Source organism: Terrapene carolina, unplaced genomic scaffold, assembly GCF_002925995.2.
Source record: "Terrapene carolina triunguis isolate 2854851 unplaced genomic scaffold, T_m_triunguis-2.0 Scaffold68, whole genome shotgun sequence".
Classification (NCBI taxonomy): domain Eukaryota; kingdom Metazoa; phylum Chordata; order Testudines; family Emydidae; genus Terrapene; species Terrapene triunguis.
Genome location: NW_020664419.1, coordinates 19,584,415 through 19,608,585, shown reverse-complemented (window position 1 = coordinate 19,608,585; position 24,171 = coordinate 19,584,415). Strand labels below are relative to the sequence as shown.

Sequence of the window (24,171 nt, the reverse complement as noted above, 5' to 3'; positions counted from 1 at the left end):
GTTAGAGTTAATATGGCAACACCCATTTTTTTCATGTTCTCGATGTAGATATATCTTCCTACTGTATTTTCCACTGCATGCATCTGATGAAGTGGGTTTTAGCCCACGAAAGCTTATACCCAAATAAATTTGTTAGTCTCTAAGGTGCCACAAGTACTCCTGTTCTTTTTGCTGATACAGACTAACATGGCTACCACTCTGAAACATGTTTCTTTCTATGCCTTAGATAGAGCCGGGTTATCTATCCACTTTCCGTAGGGTGACCATATTTCCCTAAACAGAAAACAGGATGCACGGGGCTGGCCCAAGCTTCCTGGCATTGCTGCTTGCTCCCCTCCCTCTGAATGTTCTGCTATGCCCCCCGTTGAGCCAAGTAGCAGAGATGGGGACGGGGGGAAGAGGAATGGGTATGGGCTGCGATCTGGACAGCAAAGCAGGGTGTGAGGGTGCAAGTGTGTATGAGTACTTTTGGGCTCAGAACCAGAAGTGAAAGTATTGGACTATGCCCAAACACGACAAATGCCCATGTTTGCCAAAAGAGTCAGGATGTTCGGGACAGGGCTTAAAAAGGAGACTAACTTTCTGGTACCAAGGCAAGATCAGACTGGCACTATACCATCGACTCCACCACCATCCGCTGAACAGCCACTGAATTCAGTACTGACATCACTTTTTACACTGACAGTCTTGAACCCACTGGCTTACCAGAAAGCAGCTGATCTACTCTCCCTTTTGGTCCTGGACTCTCCTCTGATTCAGTTACTTCAGGGTGATCCGCCAGAAAAATGAACCCAGTCCCGTCATCAGCACTGAGACATCCTTTTTTGGTACCAATACCATTTTCAATGCCCAAGACTTTGCTAACCTGGACTTCAGCATCTATGGGACCAATTCCTGATCCAGCACCAACCTTTTCCTTGGTACCAGCTGTGACTCTGGTAACGATGGGCTTCCTGATAACGAATGTTATTGCAGCTTCGAGTTGCCAGTATACAATGGCAGTGGCTACAGTTCTGGCTGAGATCTCGATGCAGCACTGGACTTCAGTCAGAGCAGGGTGTTTGGTAGCCCTAGCAGGTTTGGCCCCTTCATTACTGGCAGGCTATTCAGGGCACTCTTCATACTTGAGGTTGGGATCCCCAAGCCCCAGACTCATCCTTCCTGGTTCTGGAAGATTTTAAGGCTTATCAGGACTTCCTAAGGAGGATGTCTGCAGCATAGGGTATCCATACTGAGTTTGTCTGAGAGAACACCCATAAATTGCTGGACATTCTGCAGCTTTCAGCCCCGGGAAGAGTAGCCTTCCCTATCTATGAAGTTGTCTTGGAGCTGGCAAGGTCCCTGTGGCATACACCAGTGGCTGTGCCTGCTACACTGAAATGTACTGACAAATGTTACTATGTGCCAGTGCAAGGATTTGAGTGTTTCTACTCACATCCAACTCCCAATTTGCTTGTGGTGACTGCTGCTAATGAGAGACTGTATCAAGGCTGATATAAATCCACACCTAAAGATAAAGAAGCCAAGAAATTGGATTTAATGGGGAGGAAGGTTTATTCTACATCTTTCCTCCAGATGTGCATTGCTGGAAAGCAGACACTCTTGTCTAAATATAACTTTGTAAGTTACCTGGGGATGTCAGGGAAGAGTTCAAGGCTTTCCTGGCAGAGGGCTGTCTAGTGGCATAGACATCGGTGCAGTCAGCGCTCCATGTGGTGGACACCTCATTTAGGATTATGGCCTTGGCAATAACAATGAGGAGGCCTTCTTGGCTGCAGAACTCTGGCATTGCTCCAGACATGCAACAGACCATAGAAGACTTACTGTTTGATGGATGGTCTTTGTTTTCTGAAAAGACAGATGAGACATTACATTCTTTTAAGGACTCCAGGGCTACATTACACTCCTTAGGATTTATACCCCGGCAGTTAAAAGGTGACAGCGAACCCATTCGCTATCACCCAGAGAGCAATGGAAAGGCAAATGTGTAAGATATCGCTCCATGATCATATACCGAATGAGGAGATCAGAAGGCGTACAGAGGTGACCAATGTAGTGCAGGTGATGTACGACGCAAAGCGAAGATGGGCAGGTCATGTAGTCTGCAGGCAAGACAATAGGTGGTCAACCTGCATCAGTAACTGGATCCCCAGGCCACAAGTGACCGCTGGGCAGACCGAAAACATGCTGGGCCAATCCCATGACAAAACTCTTTGGCCAGAAATGGAAAGAACATGCTCGCACATCTGAATTGGATATATGCTTTTCCTCCTATTCCTCTCATCTCTCAGGTTATCCTCAAGCAGAAGTTGGACCATGCCAAACTGGTTCTTGTTGCGCTGGCTGGGCCAAGACAGTGTTGGTTCTCTGAGCTTCTCAATTTGTCTATTTGACCTCCCAGAGCTCTTCCTCTATTTCTACTACTGACTCAGCACCAGAGCCAAGTTGCACAGCCGGCTCTGAGCAGTCTACATCTCATGGCATGGATAGTGTATGGCTAGATGAGGAGAACATAAGAACATAAGAACGGCCGTACCAGGTCAGACTAAAGGTCCATCTAGCCCAGTATCCTGTCCACCGACAGTGGCCAATGCCAGGTGCCCCAGAGGGAGTGGACCAACAGGCAATGATCAAGTGATCTCTCTCCTGCCATCCATCTCCATCCTCTGACAAACAGAGGCTAGGGACACCATTCCTTACCCATCCTGGCTAATAGCCATTAATGGACTTAACCACCATGAATTTATCCAGTTCTCTTTTAAATGCTATTATAGTCCTAGCCTTCACAACCTCCTCAGGTAAGGAGTTCCACAAGCTGACTGTGCGCTGCATGAAGAAGAACTTACTTGTATTTGTTTTAAACCTGCTGCCTATTAATTTCATTTGGTGACCCCTAGTTCTTGTATTATGGGAATAAGTAAATAACTTTTCCTTATCCACTTTCTCCACATCACTCATGATTTTATATACCTCTATCATATCCCCCCTTAGTCTCCTCTTTTCCAAGCTGAAGAGTCCTAGCCTCTTTAATCTCTCCTCATATGGGACACGTTCCAAACCTCTAATCATTTTAGCTGCCCTTTTCTGAACCTTTTCTAGTGCCAGTAGGAAGGTTAATGTTTGGGAGTAGATAGGAGGGTCCTATTTAACAGTCGGAAGCCATCTGCTAGGACTACCTGTTGGGCCAAATGGAAGAGTTTTTCAATTTGGTCAATATCTAAGGAAATTCCACTGATGTTAGCTCATGTTCAGGACATTTTAGATTATTGGTTACATTTGTCGTCATTGGGTCTGTCTCTTAGCTGATCGAGGGTTCACTTGGCAACGATCTCGGTGTTCCATCCATCAATCCAAGGGCAATCAGTTTTCCCAAACTCCGTGATAGTGAGATTTCTGAAAGGTATTGTCTGCCTGCTTCAACCTGTAATTGTGGGACCTTAATACTGTACTGGCTGCCCTCATGGGTCTTCCATTTGAGTCACTAGCAACTTGCTTGTTGTCTCTCCTTTCCCAAAAGACAGCCTTTCTTGTTGCTATAACTTCCACAAAAAGAGTCAGTGAAGTGCAGGATCTTATGGCAGGGCCTCCCCTTCCTCAGCTGTTCAAAGACAAAGTGTCCTTGAGGCTACATCTGAAGTTTTTGTCCAAAATAGTTTCACAGTTTCACCTTAACCAGGTTATTTACTTACCTGTATTCTTTCCTAAGCCACACTTGAATGCAGATGAACAGGAACGTCAGACATTAGATGTGAGATGATGTCTGGCATTCTTTCTGGAAAGAACTAAATCATTTTGTTCTCAGCTTTTTGTCTTTTATGCGGATCAGATGAAAGGTCAGCTAGTATCTGCACAGACAATCTCTAGGTGGATAATTTCCTGCATTACCACAGGTTATGGAGTAGCTCAGACCACACCTCCACAGACTTTATGGGCTCATTTAACAAGGGTTCAAGCAATATTGATCACATTTCTCAGCGATGTTGCAGTTTTGGACATTTGTAGGGCTGTTACATGGGCTTCTGTACGAACTTTTGCCAAAAATTGTGTGTTCGCCACAGTATCTAGGTCAGATGCAATTTTTAGGAAGGCAGTTCTGCAGTCATTATTTAAGCAGACTTTGAGTTCCACCTCCTACCAGTACTGCTTGTGAGTCACCTGAGTGAGGGAATACATCTCTGCAACCATTCAAAGAAGATAAGACGGTTACTTACCTGTACAATAATGGTTGTTCTTTTAGATGTGGGTGGAGACAAGTATTCTATGATCCACCCTCTGTCCCTCTACATGGGAGTCTTTGGTCTCTGATTCTGATGCGAAGGAACTGAGGGGGGATGGGGAGGTGCCACTCTTATATCGCCATGGGAGGGGCTATGAGGATCAGAGGGCGTGAGCGCCATCCTGCTGGGTACTGCTAAGAAAAGTTCTCTGGCTTTGGTGCATGCACACCTGAGTGGAATATATGTCTGCACCCACATCTTGAAGAACAACAGTTACAGTACATGTAAGTAACCATCTTTTTTAAACAACTGAAACCAAGGGATTAAAATGGAAATGGTTATTCAGCCTTTACTATGGCAGTGGCCATTTATCCCTCTAAAACATGGATGAACACAACAATATTTTAAAAATACATAGTCCTTGAAAAATATGATCTTAAAAATCTTCCTAAAAACTCCTTTTTGGGGGCTAGCCTTCTGCTACTGATCAGCTTCCATGTGTTTTTGCTCTCATAAGGTCTTCAGGGCAGGGATGGTCTTGTTCTTTGTATGTTTGCAAAGTATCATGCACACCTCTGGCACTGCAGAGATGATAAAATAATAAATACTTTTTGATAAGATTGTAAATACATTTGAAAAATATTTGTAGGCCTTTCAAGCTTCCATTATTGAGCTGAAGCATGTGTATTTAGGACCAAAATCTAGTTGCCTAAGTCCTGGTCTACACCTAAACATTAGATTGACCTTGCTACCTCAGTCAGGGCTGTAGTTAGGTTGACCTAACCCCCACTGTAGACACAGCTAGGTTGATGGAAGAATACTTCTGTTAACCTAACTACCACCTCTCGGAGAGGTGTATTAACTACATTGATGGGAAAACCACTTCCATCAACATAGGAAGCGTGTACGCTATGGTACTAGAAAGGCAGAGCTGCAGCACCATAGTTGTGCTGCTGTAGCTGCTGTTGCATAGGCATACCTAACTCCCCAAAACAGTCCTAATGACCTCAGTGCAACTGCTCATGTGAGTTAGATGAGTAGTATTGGCCCTAAGCATCACTCTCATGCTCCCCACAAGTTTGTTAAAAAGACTCAATTTTTTTTTGATGTCTCTTCAATGTACTTCTGGGAACTCTGTTCTAAGTCTAAGAGTCTGAAAACATGCAGCTGCCTGATTTTCATCATGATATGCAGATAGCTATACTGCAACCATCTCTAAACAGGTTCATTATTAGCCGAGATTATTAGCCGAGTTTCTGTAATGCAGCAATTACCATGAAAATTGTACAATGTAAGTTAATTGTATACATTTTCTATAATAATTTAAGGCAAAAAATTTAAGTTTCCCTAGGTATTCTAAAGAAAAAAACATCAAGAGCAGGAAAGGAATTACCTTTATTTAGTAACTTATCCTATCACAGACTTGACATACTAGTAAGTCTGGTTTCGACTAGAGGAAAACAACTCCGACACTTATTGTTTATACCTACATAAAAGAAGAGATGTTTTTTGTTACCTCAGGCTAATCGCACAATGGCCCAAAATTTCAAACTTCATTGCCTATTGTTAGGCACCTGAATCGATGTTTAGGCATTACATGTGGCCTGACTTAGAATTGCTGAGCCCCTGCAATTTCCATTGACTTCAGCATCTCTGGAAAGTCATGTCACTATTTAAATATGGAATTTGGTATCTGAATTCAGTTTGAAACTTTGGTCTAAGTGGCTTGTTCAGAGTCACACAGGCGGCGTGTGTGATTTTGATGGGGGTACTCTTAGGAGTGAGGATTTGCAAGATGAAGCTCTAGAACTTTAACAGTAATCCTTTGTGCAACAGTAGAAATTCTGGACTAATCAGAACACATTTTGACTTATTTTAAAGCACATCAGAAAATTTAGGAAAGCAAAATTCTAAATGAGAGATCTTATTTGTACCAAGGCAAACCAACATACATTATAGCTGTTGACCTTTAAGGGTATAAAGAGATATGTGGATGAAAGTCTCCGCACAAGTTGAAAATAAAGTGGCACATGGTTATTATTAGTGAGAAACAGTAAACTCATATCAGTCTGTATTTGAAGGATTTGAGGGCATAGACTTCCAGTGTGTGGGCATACATAATAAAAAGTTGTCCTTTGGTATTGCCTCCTGCCATAGCCTCATATGACTTTTGGCTCTAGCAAGTAAAGACCCTCCATAGATAATCAGAGTAAATGGTCACTTTCTACTCTGCAAGAAGCCTGTGCAAAACAATAATAATAAACTTTACACACTCTGATTTTTCTTTATCACGTTTCCTTCTTGTGCAGCATGGCTGTTCTGAAAGATAGCAGATAATTTGCTGGTCAAAATGTTCACACACCACTCATATAGAAGAAAATGAAAAATTTGTTTTCTGGAGGCTCACTTTGTACTTTGTTTTGGTTTTACTACTGTAAAGCATGCAGGTCCCTGGACATTTGGCATCAGTATAAATTTTTAAACACCAAAACTCTCATTCTCCTTAGGGTTTGAGAATGATGGCCAGTTTATGCTGGCCCTTGCCCCCAGTGTACAAGGAAAAGAAAATTCCAACGATCTTCCCTTCCCAACACTGGGACTTGCTGTAGTTGCAGTCCTGAACACAGGAACTGCTCCCTGCAGACATAATATCCCCTGGAGTTCCTTCTGGGGTAGTCTGACTGTACACTACCTCTGGCTTGTGCCTAACAGGAACCATCTGGCCCTTGATTTGAGACATAATTTAAATGTAAAATAATTTAATATAAAGCTTGGTTGAAGAACTGCAACTAGTATTTGTTTTTTGCCCACATAGTTAATGTAGACTTGTTTGTGAAAAGCTCTTGTTTCAGTCCAAAATTTTGAAGCAAATCGGTAAAATGGTTCACTTTATGAAAACGCTAATTTATATACTGGAAGTGAAAAAATTTCATGCATCTCTGCTTTCTCTACTTCCTTTTCTCACTTATATGAAAAAGTTCATTGTTGTTGTTTTTTCAACAAATACTTTCTTAAAAGACCACACAGCAATTTTTATCTAACTTGGCTGGAGTGAAGAGATCTGCACAAAAGCCATAAATTTGTTGATTTCCAAACATAAGTGGATACAGATAGGAAATCCAGATCAGATGACAGTTCTCCCTAATGAACTCTTAGAAGTATTAATTTAATTTAATTTAATTATTTAATTAATGTAAGGAGCTGGTATGTAATGAAAATTATTTCTGGCTCTAAAGAAATGAGTACAAATCAACATGATGTTTACTTTTGAACCATGTGAGGATGGCTACATAAAGGGATCATTTTCTGGAGGATAGAACAGAGGAAGGAGACCTCACTTTGTCTTGAACTCTTTATATGAGTTCAGGCACCTCACTAATTCAACGTCTCTGGGCTTCATTTTCCTCTGTAGAACTGAGATAATATCTCACAGAGATATTGTTTGGGTAACTTAGTTAGGCCTGGTCCACACTAACCCCCCACTTCGAACTAAGGTACGCAACTTCAGCTACGTTAATAACGTAGCTGAAGTCGACGTACCTTAGTTCGAACTTACCGTGGTCCAGACGCGGCAGGCAGGCTCCCCCGTCGACTCCGCGTACTTCTCTCACCGAGCAGGAGTACCGGAGTCAACCGCGAGCACTTCTGGGTTCGATTGCTTGCCGCCGAACCAGCGGGTAAGTATAGACGTACCCTTAGTGTCTTTAAAAGGTGTAATCCTCAGATGGAAGGTGCTAGATGCTGTAAATTTAGGACATTATTATCATCTATCTTAACAAAATGTTATTTCACAGACATGTGTTTTTATAATATAAAGTTGAAATTTATTTGGCATGTTTTCAGAGCTTGGCAGCTCTGGGCCACACTAGAAGAATGAAGGAACTTTCTGTATCTGAATGTAGGAAGATCACTGATATGGGAATTCAGGTAAGATAAAACAGACCCTTTTATAGGGATATAGACAGATGTCCTCTGCTTTCTCAAATTAACCATGTCAAAAACGGAGCTTATTTTCCTTTAAAACCCTCTCAATCCATCACCCAATCCTGCAGCCTTGGTGATATCACTGATTTTTCTCTTTCCTTTTCCCAGCATATTATGGCCATCAGTGAATTTTAAATTTTCTCCCTCTATATTATCTCTAAAATACTCACCTTCCTAAATATCAATTATTCTAACCTTCTCCTTTCTAGCCTCCCCACTCTCCTCTTCTGTCAATCCAAAATACGGCAGATAAATATCTTCCTGTAATATTGCATTAACTGTGACTCTCCTCCACTCATGGAGTCCCTTCACTGGCTTCTTATGTATCAGTCTTAAATTCATTAGCCTCACTTTCAAAAACCTTCACAACTCTGCTCCTGCTTATAGCTTGTCTCTATTTCCACCTATTCCCCATTTCAATCTGACCTTAGTGAGTTTCATCATAAACATTTTATGTCATAAATATTTTCCTTTCTAAAATGATTGATTTATGCTGCACTTTTGAAATTTTAATCTTGGGCTGTATACAACATAAAAATGCTGTTTGGTTACAGTTTGACCATGAGCTGTGTTCTTTAAGGTATTGCTTTATATTTTTCTATGTAGTGGTAGTCTAGAAATAAAACATATCCAATATCTTTGTTTAGAAGGTGTTCTCAATTAACAGCTACTCTAACCACAGCTATATCTTTATAATGCAAACAGAAAGGGAAAATAATTACATGGTATAGAAACGACCTTTGTTTTGAAGCCACCCTCAGGTTGAAGTTACTAAAGAGGGAACTATTTGCATTCATTGGAAACTATGACCTCTAAACGAAGTTATATAGTAATTAAATATTTTTACTTCATCGTGTCTAGCAGTTGTCATAAAAATAATAATACTAGTACATTATTTCAGCTGAAGATTTCACTGGAACAGCACATTTGATGAATTGTTTTAAGTTTCGGATTTACTGACGCATGCAGCATCTGTTTTTAATTATTATCAGTGATGTTATTTCCCATCTGAACATTTGTCACATTTACATTTTGATTGCAAAGGTTACTTGCATATTGAAATTCTGATTTATCATTTTGTTTCTGTTATAAAAATTGCTCTTTATTGTTGTAATTTTTATTAATATAGCATCATAGATAGTCATGGTGCTTTTGGAAACAATACGCAACTAAGGCCTTGACTTTATATGTGTACATACACTTTTATGCATTCACAAGTTGTGCATGAAGAGCGCCTAAAGTATGATTACAAATAGAGGATAACTTGTGCAAGCAAATATCTTTGTACATGTTCAAGCGTGATTTACATGTGCACACTGAGCATTTTGCACTTGCATCACACTTTTCCACAAAGACCTTTAAACGTTTCCACCTAAGTCCCTGCCTGTAGACTCTAACACTCTAATTCTGCAAAATACTTTTAATTACATGAGTAAATGTTATTTACTTCAAGCACATGCTTACGTGCTTTTCTGAGTAGGATGGGATTACCGTTCTTAAAGTTAATCATGTGCTGCATTGGGGCCTAAATTAAGACAAGAGAAACAGGAGGAAATGACAAATTCAGAGAGAACAATGGCAAAGACAAAAAGATCACGGAGTTGCTATATTGATTTATCAGTATAACTATCTAAAGATGATAAGCTTCCTTGAAGAAATGATTTTGAGAAGGGATTTAAAGAAGGATGGGGGGAGGTGTGGCAGACAAGGTCAGATAGGCATAAAAGAAGGTCTCTAGTACGACTGGTTGAAAAATCAAGTTTTACCTGTGTGAAAAATTGCCAATAAAATGATTTCATTTGAAATTTTTCACAGAAAATGTTGGTTTTCCTATAAAAAAATTGAAATGAAATTATAATGTGTTTCGATTTGAATTGAAATTTTTGTTTTGTTTAAAAAAATGTATTGAAAAATCAAATGTCATTGAAATCAAACATTTTCTGAAACATTTCTATTTCAATGACTGCATTTTTCTACAAAAAATAGTTGGAATCCATTTTTTTTGGACCAGCGGTAGTATTGATATAAGTGTGGGAGAAGGAAATAAAGAGGTTAGTTTGCTTGATGCTCATCTAAGAGGGAGTTTTGGGAGGTGACAAGGCCAGAGAGGTAGGAAGAAGCTTGTTTGTGAAAGGTCTTGAAGGAGCTTGAATTTGATGAAGGAGACAATAGGGAGAAAGTGTCGGGATTTGCAACAGAATTTTGGCCATTGGGTTTGCGGATGAGGTGAGTGTCAGGATTGAGATGCTTGAAAATAGAGATCTTCTGAAATTGACCTTAATTCTTAATAAGACAAACTCCCATGCTGACCTCTATCCCAAATTTAATTAACCAGCAAACACCTGTATTGGAGAGAAAATGGCCTGTGTTTTATTCATTTATCATAAAGCAGGTGATGTGATTACTATAATATTTTATTTGCTGACACTATAAAGATGTCATGTTATTTACCTTCTCCACATTTTCTAAAAATCAGTATGGAGACATACATTTCCTGCTTTGCATATCACAAAGACAAATCAACACTAATCAGGAACTTAAGACTGTTAACCTTGCCAGTGGGCAATGAGATGGGATTTATATCTTACTTCAAATGAGAACAACAGTTGGAGTAGGATATACTTTAAACTGCACCTGATAAACACTCCCGACTACATGTGACAGAGAAATGCTGAGATCCCCTATTCACAGGCCATCACACTCATGCCATAAGCAGCGGGGGACCCCATGGCTGCAGGTGTTGGCATTGCTATTGTGTAACCCCAGTCTTTGACTCCCACAGCTTTTTCCATTATAGGACTCCACATCCATCACTCTAAAGTCTTATATTATAGGAATGAGTCAGTTCCTACTGCACCCCAAGAAATGCATCTGGATTTAATTTTTTTACTCTGCATACACACAAAGATCTACAGACAAGCCACTGGCAGAATTGATGCCTTAGAGAACATTTCTGATTGGACTTTCTTGTACGTTCCATGTAATTGAAACATAAACAATGTCAGAATAGAAATATCTCCTCTAATTTATGAAAGCCAGTATATAGCCAGCTGGGTTTTTATATAAGGATCAAGAGGAATGTCACATGATGTTTAGACGCAAAGCTTGTCTTCAGTGCAAAATATGGAGTTTCTCATCCATATAAAGTCAGGTCCCTAAAATTGAACATGGCTCACAAGATAAATCAGCTTCTTGTCTCAATACATAAACTTTCTCACTACCTCTGCAATTATGCCATGAGAAACTCCCCTGTAAGTCAGCTGCCAGTAGGGAGCTCCTGGGTACATAGCAACTACAGGAGCCATGTTGCCAGGAAAGCTGGAGGTGTAAGAAAAAAAGAATGATTATGAAGTGGAGAGGCTAGGAAGTATTGCAAAGATTGAAATTTCCTGCCCCCTGTAGAGGATTTTCCTATCTAGGGAATGATCTAGACCTATCATATTATGAAATACTTTTAGATAGTTATTCTATTCCCCCCTTCCTACCCATTCCTTAGTGCTAATTTGTCTAAATTATATATATAGTACTTTTCCACCTAAGACCATCCCTCTTCTCTGAATTCCCTCCAATGTGCTGACTAGAGCTGGGCAAATGTTTTCAGAATAATCGTTTATTTGCTGAAAGCTGCAGTTTTGGGTTATGTGGTGTTGTGGGGTGGCTCTCTCTCAGTCTTTCCTGTGAAGCTGTTCCACTCTGTATAAATAATTAAATATTCATTGACACAGGGACTGGCACCCCCACCTTGGCAAGTGTCCTAACCCCAGGCTATCGAGTGCTCTCTGTGGTGCAGTGAATATTTAATTATTTATACAAAGAGGAATAGCTTCAAGAGGCAAGACTGAAAGGATACCCTATAGCCAGGGCACTCGTTTGCAGGGTGGGAGACCTATGTTCAAAATCCTGCCCCAAATTAGGCAGAGTGAGGACTCTTCCCATATCCCATGAAAGTGCCACAGGGGCATAAGGGGGGTCACTACTACCTCCTCTTCCGGTGGTTTTTGTGAATGGCATTCCACATTTCCTTTTATTTTAATAAAAAAGCAGCTAAAATCCCCAACTCAAAACAAAATATTTTATTTTACCCAAATCATTTTTTCTTTCACTAAGAAACCCAAAAAGTTTTCACTTCAGATTGATGTGAAGCAAGTTTTTTTCTGTTCAGCCAGCAAACCGAAAAATTGATGATTCGTACAGCTCTAGAATTAACACATTGTTTGCACTGAAGTGCCCAGAATAAATTTAGTCAAGTTTCAGTCTAACCAGTGCTTTTTAAAATGGGACTGTCCCCTTCCTTGTTTGCAGCAGGATAACTCTGTATATACAGCCCAAAACTGCATTTTTCTGGTCACAATATCACCTTTCAAGCTCACATCTAATTTGCTATAATCATTATCAGTTATTTTTGTCCTGTCACTGAGCATGAAATTCAATGGGAATTGCATGCTGGCAAAGTTGCTTTGTCTTTTTTGTTGACTTGGAGGCCCTGTATAGATTATCTCCCAAAAGATTCAGTCTATTAAAATAAAATGTAATATACACAAAGGATAGAGCATAGCAAAATATTCCGATGTTCTGTAACTATTTTTCATGTTGCTGTAGATGCCAGTTGTTATTGTTTTCATTAAAGAAAATAATTCTTGGCAGCACTAGGTTCCCCAGAACTCTCAGCAGGTTAAAAAAATACTTTGCAGTATGATTTTTCAGGACTTAAGCTGATAACTTGTAAAAAGCTAAGTTTGGGCTAATGGTGGTGTTCACAATTAGTGGAGAGTTTTAAAGGTAGGACCAGCTTCAGTACCTAATTTTTTATGGATATTTTAAATCTGTTCACGTGACAGACTGTAGCAGCTTGACAAATCCAGTAAAAATGATTTAAGCATATCACACAAACACTGAAATCCTGGCTGCAGCCTGTACTACATACCCTAGCTGGGAATGTAGTGATGACTTAGTCACATGTGGGGATCTAATGCTGAAGATAATTAGGCTTCTCTTACATGAGGAGAAAAAAATTTAGTCACTGGGGGTTTAGAAGTTTTCTGCACTGCAGTTAACACCCTGCAAAACTGGCATTAAAATATGAAAGCCCTGGTACCTAACATTTATAATTTCTGTATTTCCACTCTCTGCAGTCTTAAAGTAAAACATTCACAACCAGATATACACTGTACTTAAAAACAGCAGTTGCTGACCTGTCATAACCGTACTGGTCCAAAAAGCAAACTGCAGCACTAGACACAGATGGTAAGATTTAAAAACTGGTTAATGAAATAACATTGAAATTATAAAGTGGGTGTGGGTGTGGGTGTATATATACCCCCCCACACATGCAGTTCACACTTACCTACATCCATACATTGGTCATCCAAAAGTGAACATTTACCAGCAATTCCCACATCAAAGCATCTGAGATACCACAGTGAATTCATATCCTAAGTTAAGGGAAATACTGTTGTGTCTCAGATACAATAATCAGGTAATTATTGGTAAATACTGTTTTTTAGGGTGACACCTGTGTATGTGATATATTTTATTACTGATAGTATGTACCTCATATATGGAGGTGATATCTCTGTGATTAACTTCATTCATCATGCACCTTTACCTGCCACTCTTCTCACTAATCCCTCTACCTCAGCACTATTTCTAATATTAGAAACCTTGGAGCAGCTTCAAGCAGCCACCATTTTTTAACTCAGTCTGCCACATAAATGCTTTCTCCTTTCCCTCACAGAGGTGGAATTGCCACTCTATCCCATGCTAAATTACACTGGCCATAGGCCCAGGCTGAACAGTCCTGGAAGGCTGGACCAGTGACAAGTTTAAGGTTTGATGTCTTACCACCCTTCAGGGCTACAAATCATTCTAAAGGGGGGATTCACAATAGGGCCAAGCACTTTCTTCTAGCCATGAAAGATTCTGAGATACTCGATTGGAAATTAAAATCATGATATTTTGATGTATAAAATATTATTTTAGGTCATTTACATTTGTATTGTGGGCCCTGCAGAGAGGACACTAGCTCCACAATGAGCTATCCCAAAAAGCAGTTGGGCTGGGGGCTTGAAGGGTGGAGAAAAGCTGGCAATGTCCAGTTGGTTGCTTGCACTGATAGTGGTGCTGGGACATCCTCCATCTCCCTTTAGAGAGACAGGGGTTCTGGAATATACAGCATTAACCCCCGAAAAAGATTCAAGCCAAAGGAGTTCTGAAGATTCTGAGGGGGAAGGAGGAAAGTGTCATATTGTGGTTCTGAATTGGTTTGTCTGTTTATAGCAGGTTCATTGCAAAGACTCAAACATAATACAGTATGTAGATCTATCTTACCTTGCTTTCATGCAAAGTAAAGTTTTATGTGAATTTGGCTGCTGTGAAGCACAGTCTATTTTAAATTAATTCTTTAACCTGCAGCTTGTCATACATTCTGGTTCACATTCTTGGCCATCGTAGATGCAAAGTTTAAACGTAAGGTGTAATATACACTACAATAAATTAGTCAGGTTTCTTTCTTTGATCTCTTCAGAACCCATTTTCAAAGGAGGGTGCAACACATGTACTTGCAAAAATGTCCAGATACTGCAAGAACCTGTGAGCAAACTAGACTGTATTATTAGTACACCTCTACCCCGTTATAAGGCGGTCCTCGGGAGCCAAAAAATCTCACCGCCTTATAGGTGAGACCGCGTTATATCGGGTTTGGTCCGGTACGGCGTACTGGCTTCCCCGGCGGTGATTTAAAGGGCCCGGGGCTCCACACGAATTCGGATATAACGCGGTAAAGCAGCGGGGCTTGGGTGGCGCTTTAAAGGGCCCGGGGCTCCCCGCTGCTTTACCGCATTATATCCAAATTTCTGTTATATCGGGTCGCGTTCTATCGGGGTAGAGGTGTAATAATAATACTTTGTATTTCTATACCACATCCCATCTGGGAGTCTCCAAAGCACTTTACAAACATTAATTAATAGTCTCACAACCATCATTTACATTTTTGAGTTAAGGAAACTAAGGCACAGAGAGGCTAACATCCAAATTTTAAAAAATGGCCTCTAAGTTTGGATATTTCCTTTTATGGGTGTCCATCTTTAAACAACTAGATCTGAATTTCAGAGGTGCTGAAATTGAAGTGAATGGGATCTTCAGGTGTTCACTAGGTCAGAAAACCAGACTGTAAGTTTGTTGAACCCTCGAAAAACGAAGGCACCCATAATTAGAGGGCCTTTTTGAAAAGCTGGATTTACATGACTTGCCCAAGGTCACACAGCAGGTTAGTGGCAGAATAGGGGCAAGAAGCTAGACCTCCTTAGTTTCAGTTTTGAGATCTAACACCTAGGCCATATTCTCTTCCAATTAATCTGCTCAGACATAAGTTGCCTATTTTGCTTGCCAAATGCCTTTTAATATGTACAGCAAGGATATCTGAAGGCACAATAGAGAAAGAGTATTTTTTTGGCCCATTTGGAAATGTAGCCCTTAATGTTTGGATATGTTCATTGCAAAAGACACAAACTCAGTCTTTTATCTATCTTAGTAAGTGCAGTGAAACTTAAATGAAAGAGACTAGGTGTGATCTGAAGAACACACTTTGTGATCTACCAGTGTCAGAAATGAAAAATAGCCACCTGGTACATTTCTTCCTTTTTTGCTGGGCGTTATGGAATGCAACTGAGTGATCTCATTGATAATATATATTTTATTCCACATGTTCAATATGAGAAAAAGAATAAAAGAATCAGTTACAGTGATTGAAGTAAATCAGAAGATTAGTGTGAATGTATTATAAAACTATAAGCATCCAAAAAGATACATGAGATTGATTTGGGTGTTTGTAACTGTGTTTCAGAAGTTCTGCCAGGGTGCAAAAGATCTAGAATACTGTGATGTCTCTTACTGCTTTCAGCTGACAAATGAAACTGTCAAAGCTTTGGCATTTAACTGCCACCAACTTACATCCCTCAACATAGCTGGTTGCCACAAGGTATGTACAAGAGCTGGGAAGGGTAGTTCCAGAAAGGCTATTACATAAAATGAAATAATGTAGCATTCAGACATTTGACTTGCTGATGTCCACATTTTGCAACCATCCTATAGCTTATTCTTCAACATTAAAAAAGTTAATTATGTTATATATAATAATCACCAATAATTAAAACAAATGAACTAACATTGACCTTCTGAATATTGATCTGGTCACAAATTTTCAAATGCTTTAAATGATTTAGGAGCCGTGGTCCCATTGATTTTCCATAAGAATTAAGCTCCCAAGTGCCCAAGTCACATTTGAAAATGGGACATAGGCACCTAAGTCACTTAAACATTTTGAAAATGTTAGGTATAGTTAGTATATTATTATCTGTGTGTGCATATGTTACTCGTGAGGGAATTCTGCGCCAAAAAAATTAAAATTATGCGCACAATATTTTAAAATTCTGCAAAATTCTGCAAATTTTATTTGTTAATAAATAAATGTGGCTCCAGCTTGGCAGTGGGGAGCACAGGCCACTGGCTGCATTGAGGTGGGAGATCACCCTGAAGTCCCCACATCCCCCAGTACAGAGACTCAGCAGTGAGGCTGCACCTGATCCTGACACTGTGCAAGAGCTGGGCCTGCCCCAGAAATGCCCCAGGGCCCTGTCCCTCTGCACCAGGTGTACCAGGTGTGGGTGGGCAGGCTCAGCCCAGAAGGATCCAAGTATGGAGGGGCTTAGTGTGGGGGGATCCAGGTGTGGGGTGAGAGGTTTCTCGGTGGGGCAATCTGGGTGCGAGTGGCTCAGTGGGAGATCTGGATGCACAGAGGCTCATTGGGGTATTCCTGGTGCAGGGACAATGGGACTCTGCAGGGGATGTAGGTGAAGGTGGTTGGGGCTCCGGGGTGGCGGCGGGGGGGGCTGGATGTGGGAGGCTCGTCAGAGGGGTCCAGGTGTAGGGGAGTAGGGCTCGTCAGGGTGAGAGTTCGATGGGCCTGCTTAATGGGGGAGCCCCAGCTGTGGCCAAGGGGAAGTCGCATGCCTGGCTCCTTCTTCCCCCTGCAATTCCGCTATCCCTTTTCTTCTCCATCCCCCTCCCTTCACTCCCCCATTCCCCTTCCCCGTCCTATTCCACCCCCTTCCTTCCCCACTGCCTCTTCCCCCCTCATCCCCCTTCCCTCATTTCCCCCCCCCCCACCCAGCTCCACTATGCGTTGCACAGAATCGAAAACTGGAAAGCTCCCAGCACACAGAAGGGGAGCACGACTCTAGCACTAGGACCCAGGAGGTGGTGTTCAGTTGCAGAGTCAGCGGAGTGGAGACACAGTCTCCTTCAGCTGGGCAGCTGTGTGTAACCCTTTGTGCCCCCCCATTCCTCACCTCTGGTTGGAGGGGGACAATCCCCCCTGCGTCCATGGTCACCCCTGGCCCTCCCTCCACCACCACCACCACCCTCACCCCACACACAGCTTCCCTTTGCCCCTGCCGTTTTCTGCAGGGAAACACAGGAAATCTGCGGGGGAGCCGTTTTCTGCAAGCACACAGTCCCGCAGAATCCCCCCAAGAGTAATATGTGTTACAGTTGTGGGCTCTGTTGTATTTGGTGTATTGACAATGGAATTTTGTGTATTATTATACATACGCAGATATCAAAGTTTGCTTCAGTGAAGTTGCTGAATTACTTTTATTCTGTATTTCTAGTTATTTACACATTTTAATTAAAATCGTTTCCAGTTGCTAATGTATTTAAATAAGACTCATCACTGACGTAACGCCATTCAGCCTCACCATTATCTTGTACAGTGATGTGACAATTTTCCATATCTTTTACATTGTACTCTTTAGCTAGATGCTAGGATCGCAGTGGTCTGTTTTGCCCCAACAGAACTTGGGTTCCGTTTGCATTTTACTGCTAACATAAATACCTAGGTCATTTTCATTAGTCCCAGTACTTACTCAGCGCATCTACTCCCTGTGTGTATTCAATCATATATGCTTGCTTGCTTGAGTAATAACAATAAGTATTTACTGCAGTCTAGCAATAGCCATCCCGATGTAATTTTAAAAAAAAGTTTGTGTCAGCAAATATTTCCCTCTGCAGAAAGAGTCCTGCTTCTATGGGTGAGGTTTTTAAAAGTGCTTATGTTGGCCTAATTTTGCTCCCACTGAAGTCAATGGTTGATGTTGAATCCTTTTAAAAGCTACCCTCAGCCATTAGCAATTAAATGCAATGGCCAAAATGTCAGCTCCAGAGGTACCTCACGTTTCTTCCCTGCTTTTAAATGTTCAATTAACTTTTCAATCATAATAATAAACAATAATGCTGTACATGGCAATCTACAGGCAGAGAGATCTCCCCATACTAAGTGAAGATAGACACTTGCATCCCACCACATTTCTCCTCTCCCCACCGTGTCCATATATCGTCTCCTTAAAAAGATTATGAAGTAAATCTGGTACCTGTTCACAGTCTAGGATATTTGGTCTCCAGCATCAAGAATCGTTCAGACAAACCCATACGGGATCTTGCAAGCCTTCTGTTGGCTTTAACTCAGTTTGAAACTCTATAAAGTACTATCAAATGGGGGGGCCTTTGGCAATCTCCAGCATAAGTACAGAGTATCTAGCTGCCAAGTAGGAAATATTTTCCACTCAGAAACTATTTAAAAATGATCAGAAAAAGCCTAAAGCAAGATCTAATCTCCTGTTCTAAGAGGGACAAGTTAGTTTGCCTGATATAGCCTGCAATATCAGCTATATAAAAATAACTGAATAAACAAAAAGGCCATAAAGAGAAAACATAGGAACTGTAATTTAGGAAATTCACTTCCCAGTAAGAGTGTTGTGGGATGTGCTCTGGAAACTAGGACATTCCCAGAAAACTAGCACAGCTGACCACTGTAATCCTTTTCATATTGAAAAAACATAGACTTTAGTGAGAGCACAGTTGAGCTCCCTGTCATCTATATCTCTATACTTACATTTCTAGGACATGTAGAATAATCATCTTCCAAACATTGCTCATTTCACAAAAAACCTCAGCATGCCGTTTGCGTATAGCACAGTCCCACCTCCTGTGTAATTTGTGAGTTCATAAAGCCAATTCAAGGAATAATTGTTAAATAGTTTTATTTGAAAGAAAGAAAGAAAGAAAGATTGTTGTGGGCAGCAAACCACATGAATGAGAAAAAATAGCGAGGGCTGAAAATGAATGAATAAGCCAATTAAATAATGAATATCTAAAGATACAATTCAATGGAAAGATGACCTCTGATATGAACAGGACTGGTGTATCTGACTAAAATAGATTTCCCTGAATAGGGCCTGATCCTGCATCTATTTAGGTCGGCAGCCAAACTTCTTTTTACTTCAATACAGAAGCGGGCCTATTCTGAGTCAATTGCAGGACTTGATGACAGCCCTGAGGAAAGGTGTTACAGAACGGCATCTCCCCAGGTGGAGCTCCAGGAGGGACTGCGTGAAGGGAAAGTGCACTGGCTGTCCAGCTTTGTGGATGGGAAGGGGAGACCTTGTCTCCTCCTTGTCCCTGTTAGACTCCCATGATCACCGGGACTGAGATTGTTCTTGGCCCTTGTACAGGAAGTACAAGGGTGGGGAAGGCTACTCCTTATTCCACTCCATTCGAGCCATGGATAATCTGGGCTTGATTGAATACCTATTAGAGGATTTTTTTGCATTCATCAAGTTTCCTTTAGATGTTAGGCCCCAATTAAACAAGGTGCTTAGCCAAATGCATAACTTTAGGCATAAGTATTCCCTTTGAAGTCAATGGGGCTACTCACCTATTTAAAGTTACACACATGCTTAAGTACCTGGCAGAAATGAGGCCTTCTATGGTGCCCAAAGCAAACTTCAGTTTGCATTACTGGTGATCAGTTCCAGATCAGACTATGGAACTGTGAAGTGAAGCTGAATAGTTCTGTCTTGGACAAACTGAAAGGCACCCTAGGCTATAAACAAAAGCAGTCACAAGACAACACACATTGATGATGCAGTACTGAAATATGAAATAGGTGTTAGTAAAATTAAAATTCTTTCTCCCTGTAGTTAACTCTAAAATGGATCAGTCTAACAGTTTAAATGGAATAATCTGAGAACAGTTAATCCTACCAGATGAGATATGCTATATGCAAAATTATGGGGTTGGGAGTATTGAGCCATTTCAGACTTCTGATTAGCTGAAACATCCCTACATGCTTTGGAATGTACTGGAATCATATTTAACTGACACCAAATATACTCCCAACATTTAACTGTTACTTATAGTCTTTTTTGTCTCCTATTTCTGATAGTCAGAATTCATCTGTTCCATACATTTCATGTCCTATGTGGCACTTTTCAATATCATCTTCTAGAAATGATACACTTCAAAATTTTGAGTTGGCTGTTGTGTTTTGTTTTTTCTTTGGAATCTCCAGCAATCTTCTAACTTCTGTATGTGTATTTCTTTTGCTTGATTTACAGATGACGGATTTGTGTGTTCAGTATTTGTCTGGAGTCTGCCATTATCTCCACTTCTTGGATATCTCAGGCTGTGTACATCTTACTGACAAAACACTAAAGTACCTTTGGAAAGGTTGTACGCAACTCCGGATTCTTAAGATGCTGTACTGCAGAAATATTACCAAGTAAGATGTTGCTTCCTGGGCCAAAACTTGAGAGATCAGTGTAAAATTTGAATGAGTACAAATATCATTGTCATTACTAGTTTCATTAAGAGTAGGCCAAAAACATGGGTTTTTTTATGAAATTGGAATTGAAATGTAAAGTGATCTATGTCACAACCTGGTCCACTCCCCCTCTGGATGGACACCAGTTTGGTGTGAGTGGCCCCAACCACTGGTGGGCAGAGCCATGTCATTGTTCCTAGCTCTGAGGCCTCAGAAGCACAATCCCAGATCCAGACCCCACATCTGCCACCCTTCCTTGGAACATGGGGCTCCACAACCCAGCCACCTTCAACCCTGAAACCAGTGATTCAGACCTCCTGAGCCTCCAGATGTTTATACATGTTCCTTTAGGGTCCCACCTCACTGTGGGCACTCTGAGCTTCTTGATTAACACTTTCAGGGACAACATGACAGCCTAGCAAGGAATACAGGCTTAGCCAAGGAATTTCTTAACCACAGTCATTTTTATGCTGAAGAACCCACTAGAGAGTTAGTTCTTTGCTGCATCCATCCTTAGTCTGATTTTACCCCATCAGTGACTCTGAGGTCTGGTCAGCGTTTCAGGCAAGACAGACCTTCCTGCTTTCTTTCTTCAGCCTGGTCTTCTGGCTTGTGGTGGTGGATGGCCTCCCTTCTCAGATAAGCCCCCTTTTTATTCTAGTCTTTGACCCTGTTTTGCCATATGCAGACTGGGAAATTCTAGCCCCCATTATGCAAGCCCCATGTGAAGATAACTATTATCCCCTGAGATTGGCCAGTCATTGAGAGTCACTCAAGTTGATGGCTCTTGTGACATATCTTGATAGTCCTCTCTGAGGTGTCCCACACACCTCTAAGCAAGATAGTGTCTGGAAGAGAATGACCTTGTCCAGTTCAGGTTGTTTTATTTATTCAACACAGAACACAAAATGGAAGACAGGATAGAGGCCAGGGTACAAAAATGGAAGTAATGAAACAAAACTGAGTTCACAGTTTGGTACACACATATCCCACTCTGTCACAATATAGTTCCACTTTTTAAAAAACTTAATGTTGTATTTCAATACCTGTACTGGGAAGCTGACAAAAAGCTACATTCACTTTCTAGGCAATAATCACTGCAAAATCATCATTACAGTACAACCATTCTTCTTCTTCGTATGGCTGATGTAGATGTAGAGCAACTACTATAATTTTACATTTAGATAGTTAAGCCAGATAATTGCATCTGGAGTAGCAGAGTGTATTGCTGTGATGCCTCCTTCGTATTTGTGAATTGGGCATTGAGTTGTTATATGTTCCCTGATCTGTTCTGGGTGACCACAGTCACACACTGGAGAGTTTTTAATTTTCTATTTTTGCAGCAAGTATCCGCATCTGCCATGGTGTGTGCCAATGTGATTTAGGGTTGCACATAAGCTTTGCAGAAGATTAAAGCCAGGGATCTTCTGTGTCGGATCTTTCACAAGGCATTTGTTTGTGACTTCTTGTGAACTCCGTTCGGCTTTCCAAGCTTCATCAGGGTTGAAGTTACAATATAACCATGATTCTACATTTATTAATCGTGATTTAGAGTTTCAGCAGGAAGAATGCTAGTGTTATCGTTGAATTTCATGGACTATTTTTAGGGTTCCATGCACTTCATTCACCACTTCCATAATTTCAATGAAGGAATAATAAGCAGAGACTTGTCATATATAATATACAACTCACCAATAGCCCCAAATTCTCTTTTTCCATACTAACCAACTGTTATCATTAAGGAACTTATTCAACCCCAATGTTTACAAAAACTGGGGCAAAGCCTGGCTGTTTTTCAAAGTGTGCGATGTCTGTGTTCTACATTTCCTAGATGTGTTCACATTTCAGAGACCATTACTAGCGTTTGCGATGATGGAGTCTGTGTAAAGTGAAATTAGTCTACAGAACAAAACATGCTATTCCTGCACACTCTACAAATATTAAATAAATAATAGAAGAAATATGGTTTTAATTTAAAGATGCCCCAGGACATCTATAAGCCATGTGCACTTCATGCTGCTAGAAGAATTCCTCAGTTATTTATTAAACACTGCCCGGGCCTACCAGACTTCACTGAGCAGACAGACCCAGCCATATATATACATTCAGGCACATCTCATGACACTATGTTACATCCTTTTTACAATTTTATTTTTATTGTTAGATTAAAAAAAAACGCAAAATCATGAAATCTTGTCAGCTGCAAACCCGTAGAGCTCTCTAGGAAGCAGTTACAAGCAAATCGAGGGTCCATCCTTTCCAATCTCAGATACTGTTAGAGACGACATTTGCCAGTCTAATAACATGCTACAGGTTTCTGCAAATATTAAAATAAAAAAACATAATTTGGAATAAATATGGCCTGCTGCATAGGTCCATATCTAGAGATTAACGACCAGTTAACTAATCACATCTGAGTGCCCCAGAGAATCCTCATGTAGGCGTGACACTGGTACAGCCTGCTTCAACTACTGGATGTGAAAGAGGCAGAATAGTCCTCAGTGTATGGCAGCATAGGCGGCATAAGGGTATTAGCTGTGATTCACTTAGGACTAATGCTGTTTGGTAAAAAGGAAACATTCCTCAGTATTTTCCATGTGTTTAGTACATATGGGTGACAGGACGGGGAGGCCTGGGCCTCCCACACATTCCTGAAGCTCAAAAATCAAGGCAGCACAGTGATCCCATAAACTGGATTAAGGATTAAGCAGAAGTTTGCACTTTCAGAAGCAATTAAAAATGTCTAACAACATAAAAATCTGTTTCTAGCCACTGTACGCTGCTGTTTTTCAAATGTGACGCACACAGAAACTTATTTCTGGACTCAGGCTCCTTGAGCACCAAGTTTGAGCCCCCAGGGAGTGTGTTTGCAGGAGCTGTAAAGTCATAAAATAATACAGCTTTGCAGCTGACAAGGCTCAGAAAAGCTGAGAGCTTATATAACCCAAGTGCTCTTACATAATAGAGGAGGTTTGCAGTGTGCTGGGTTAGGTTCCTTCTTACCTTTCCCTTTTGCTCCCTGCCTTCCCTGTCTCTCCTTGCTGCACACACCCATTTCTTAAGGCCAAAAGTTTCATTCTGACTCAGGCACACCAGTTGTTGGCATTAATGCTGATTATTATTTGTTGGCAGCGTCCCCTTACCCCTCCCCAAAGTGTTGGCGCCAAGGCTCTAGATCTATAAATGCAATGTTATATAATGCAATGTTCCTTAACCCATGTATTTTGTTACATGCTGACCGATAAACAGGGCCAGCTCCAGGGTTTTGGTGCCCCAAGCAGCCAAAACCAAAACCAAAAAAAAAAAAAAAAAAAA

General features: G+C 40.8%; 1 protein-coding gene across 1 annotated transcript in view; it reads left to right on the top strand.

The window, feature by feature from the left end:
• The window catches only part of FBXL13 (F-box and leucine rich repeat protein 13), a 158,225-nt gene that overhangs the window by 131,896 nt on the left and 2,158 nt on the right, over window positions 1-24,171 (top strand). Inside the window, exons 16-18 of the mRNA XM_026648901.1 lie at window positions 8,061-8,144; window positions 16,042-16,176; window positions 20,651-20,814. Coding sequence (XP_026504686.1) covers window positions 8,061-8,144; window positions 16,042-16,176; window positions 20,651-20,814 — 383 coding nt within the window. The remainder of the gene's footprint in view (window positions 1-8,060; window positions 8,145-16,041; window positions 16,177-20,650; window positions 20,815-24,171) is intronic.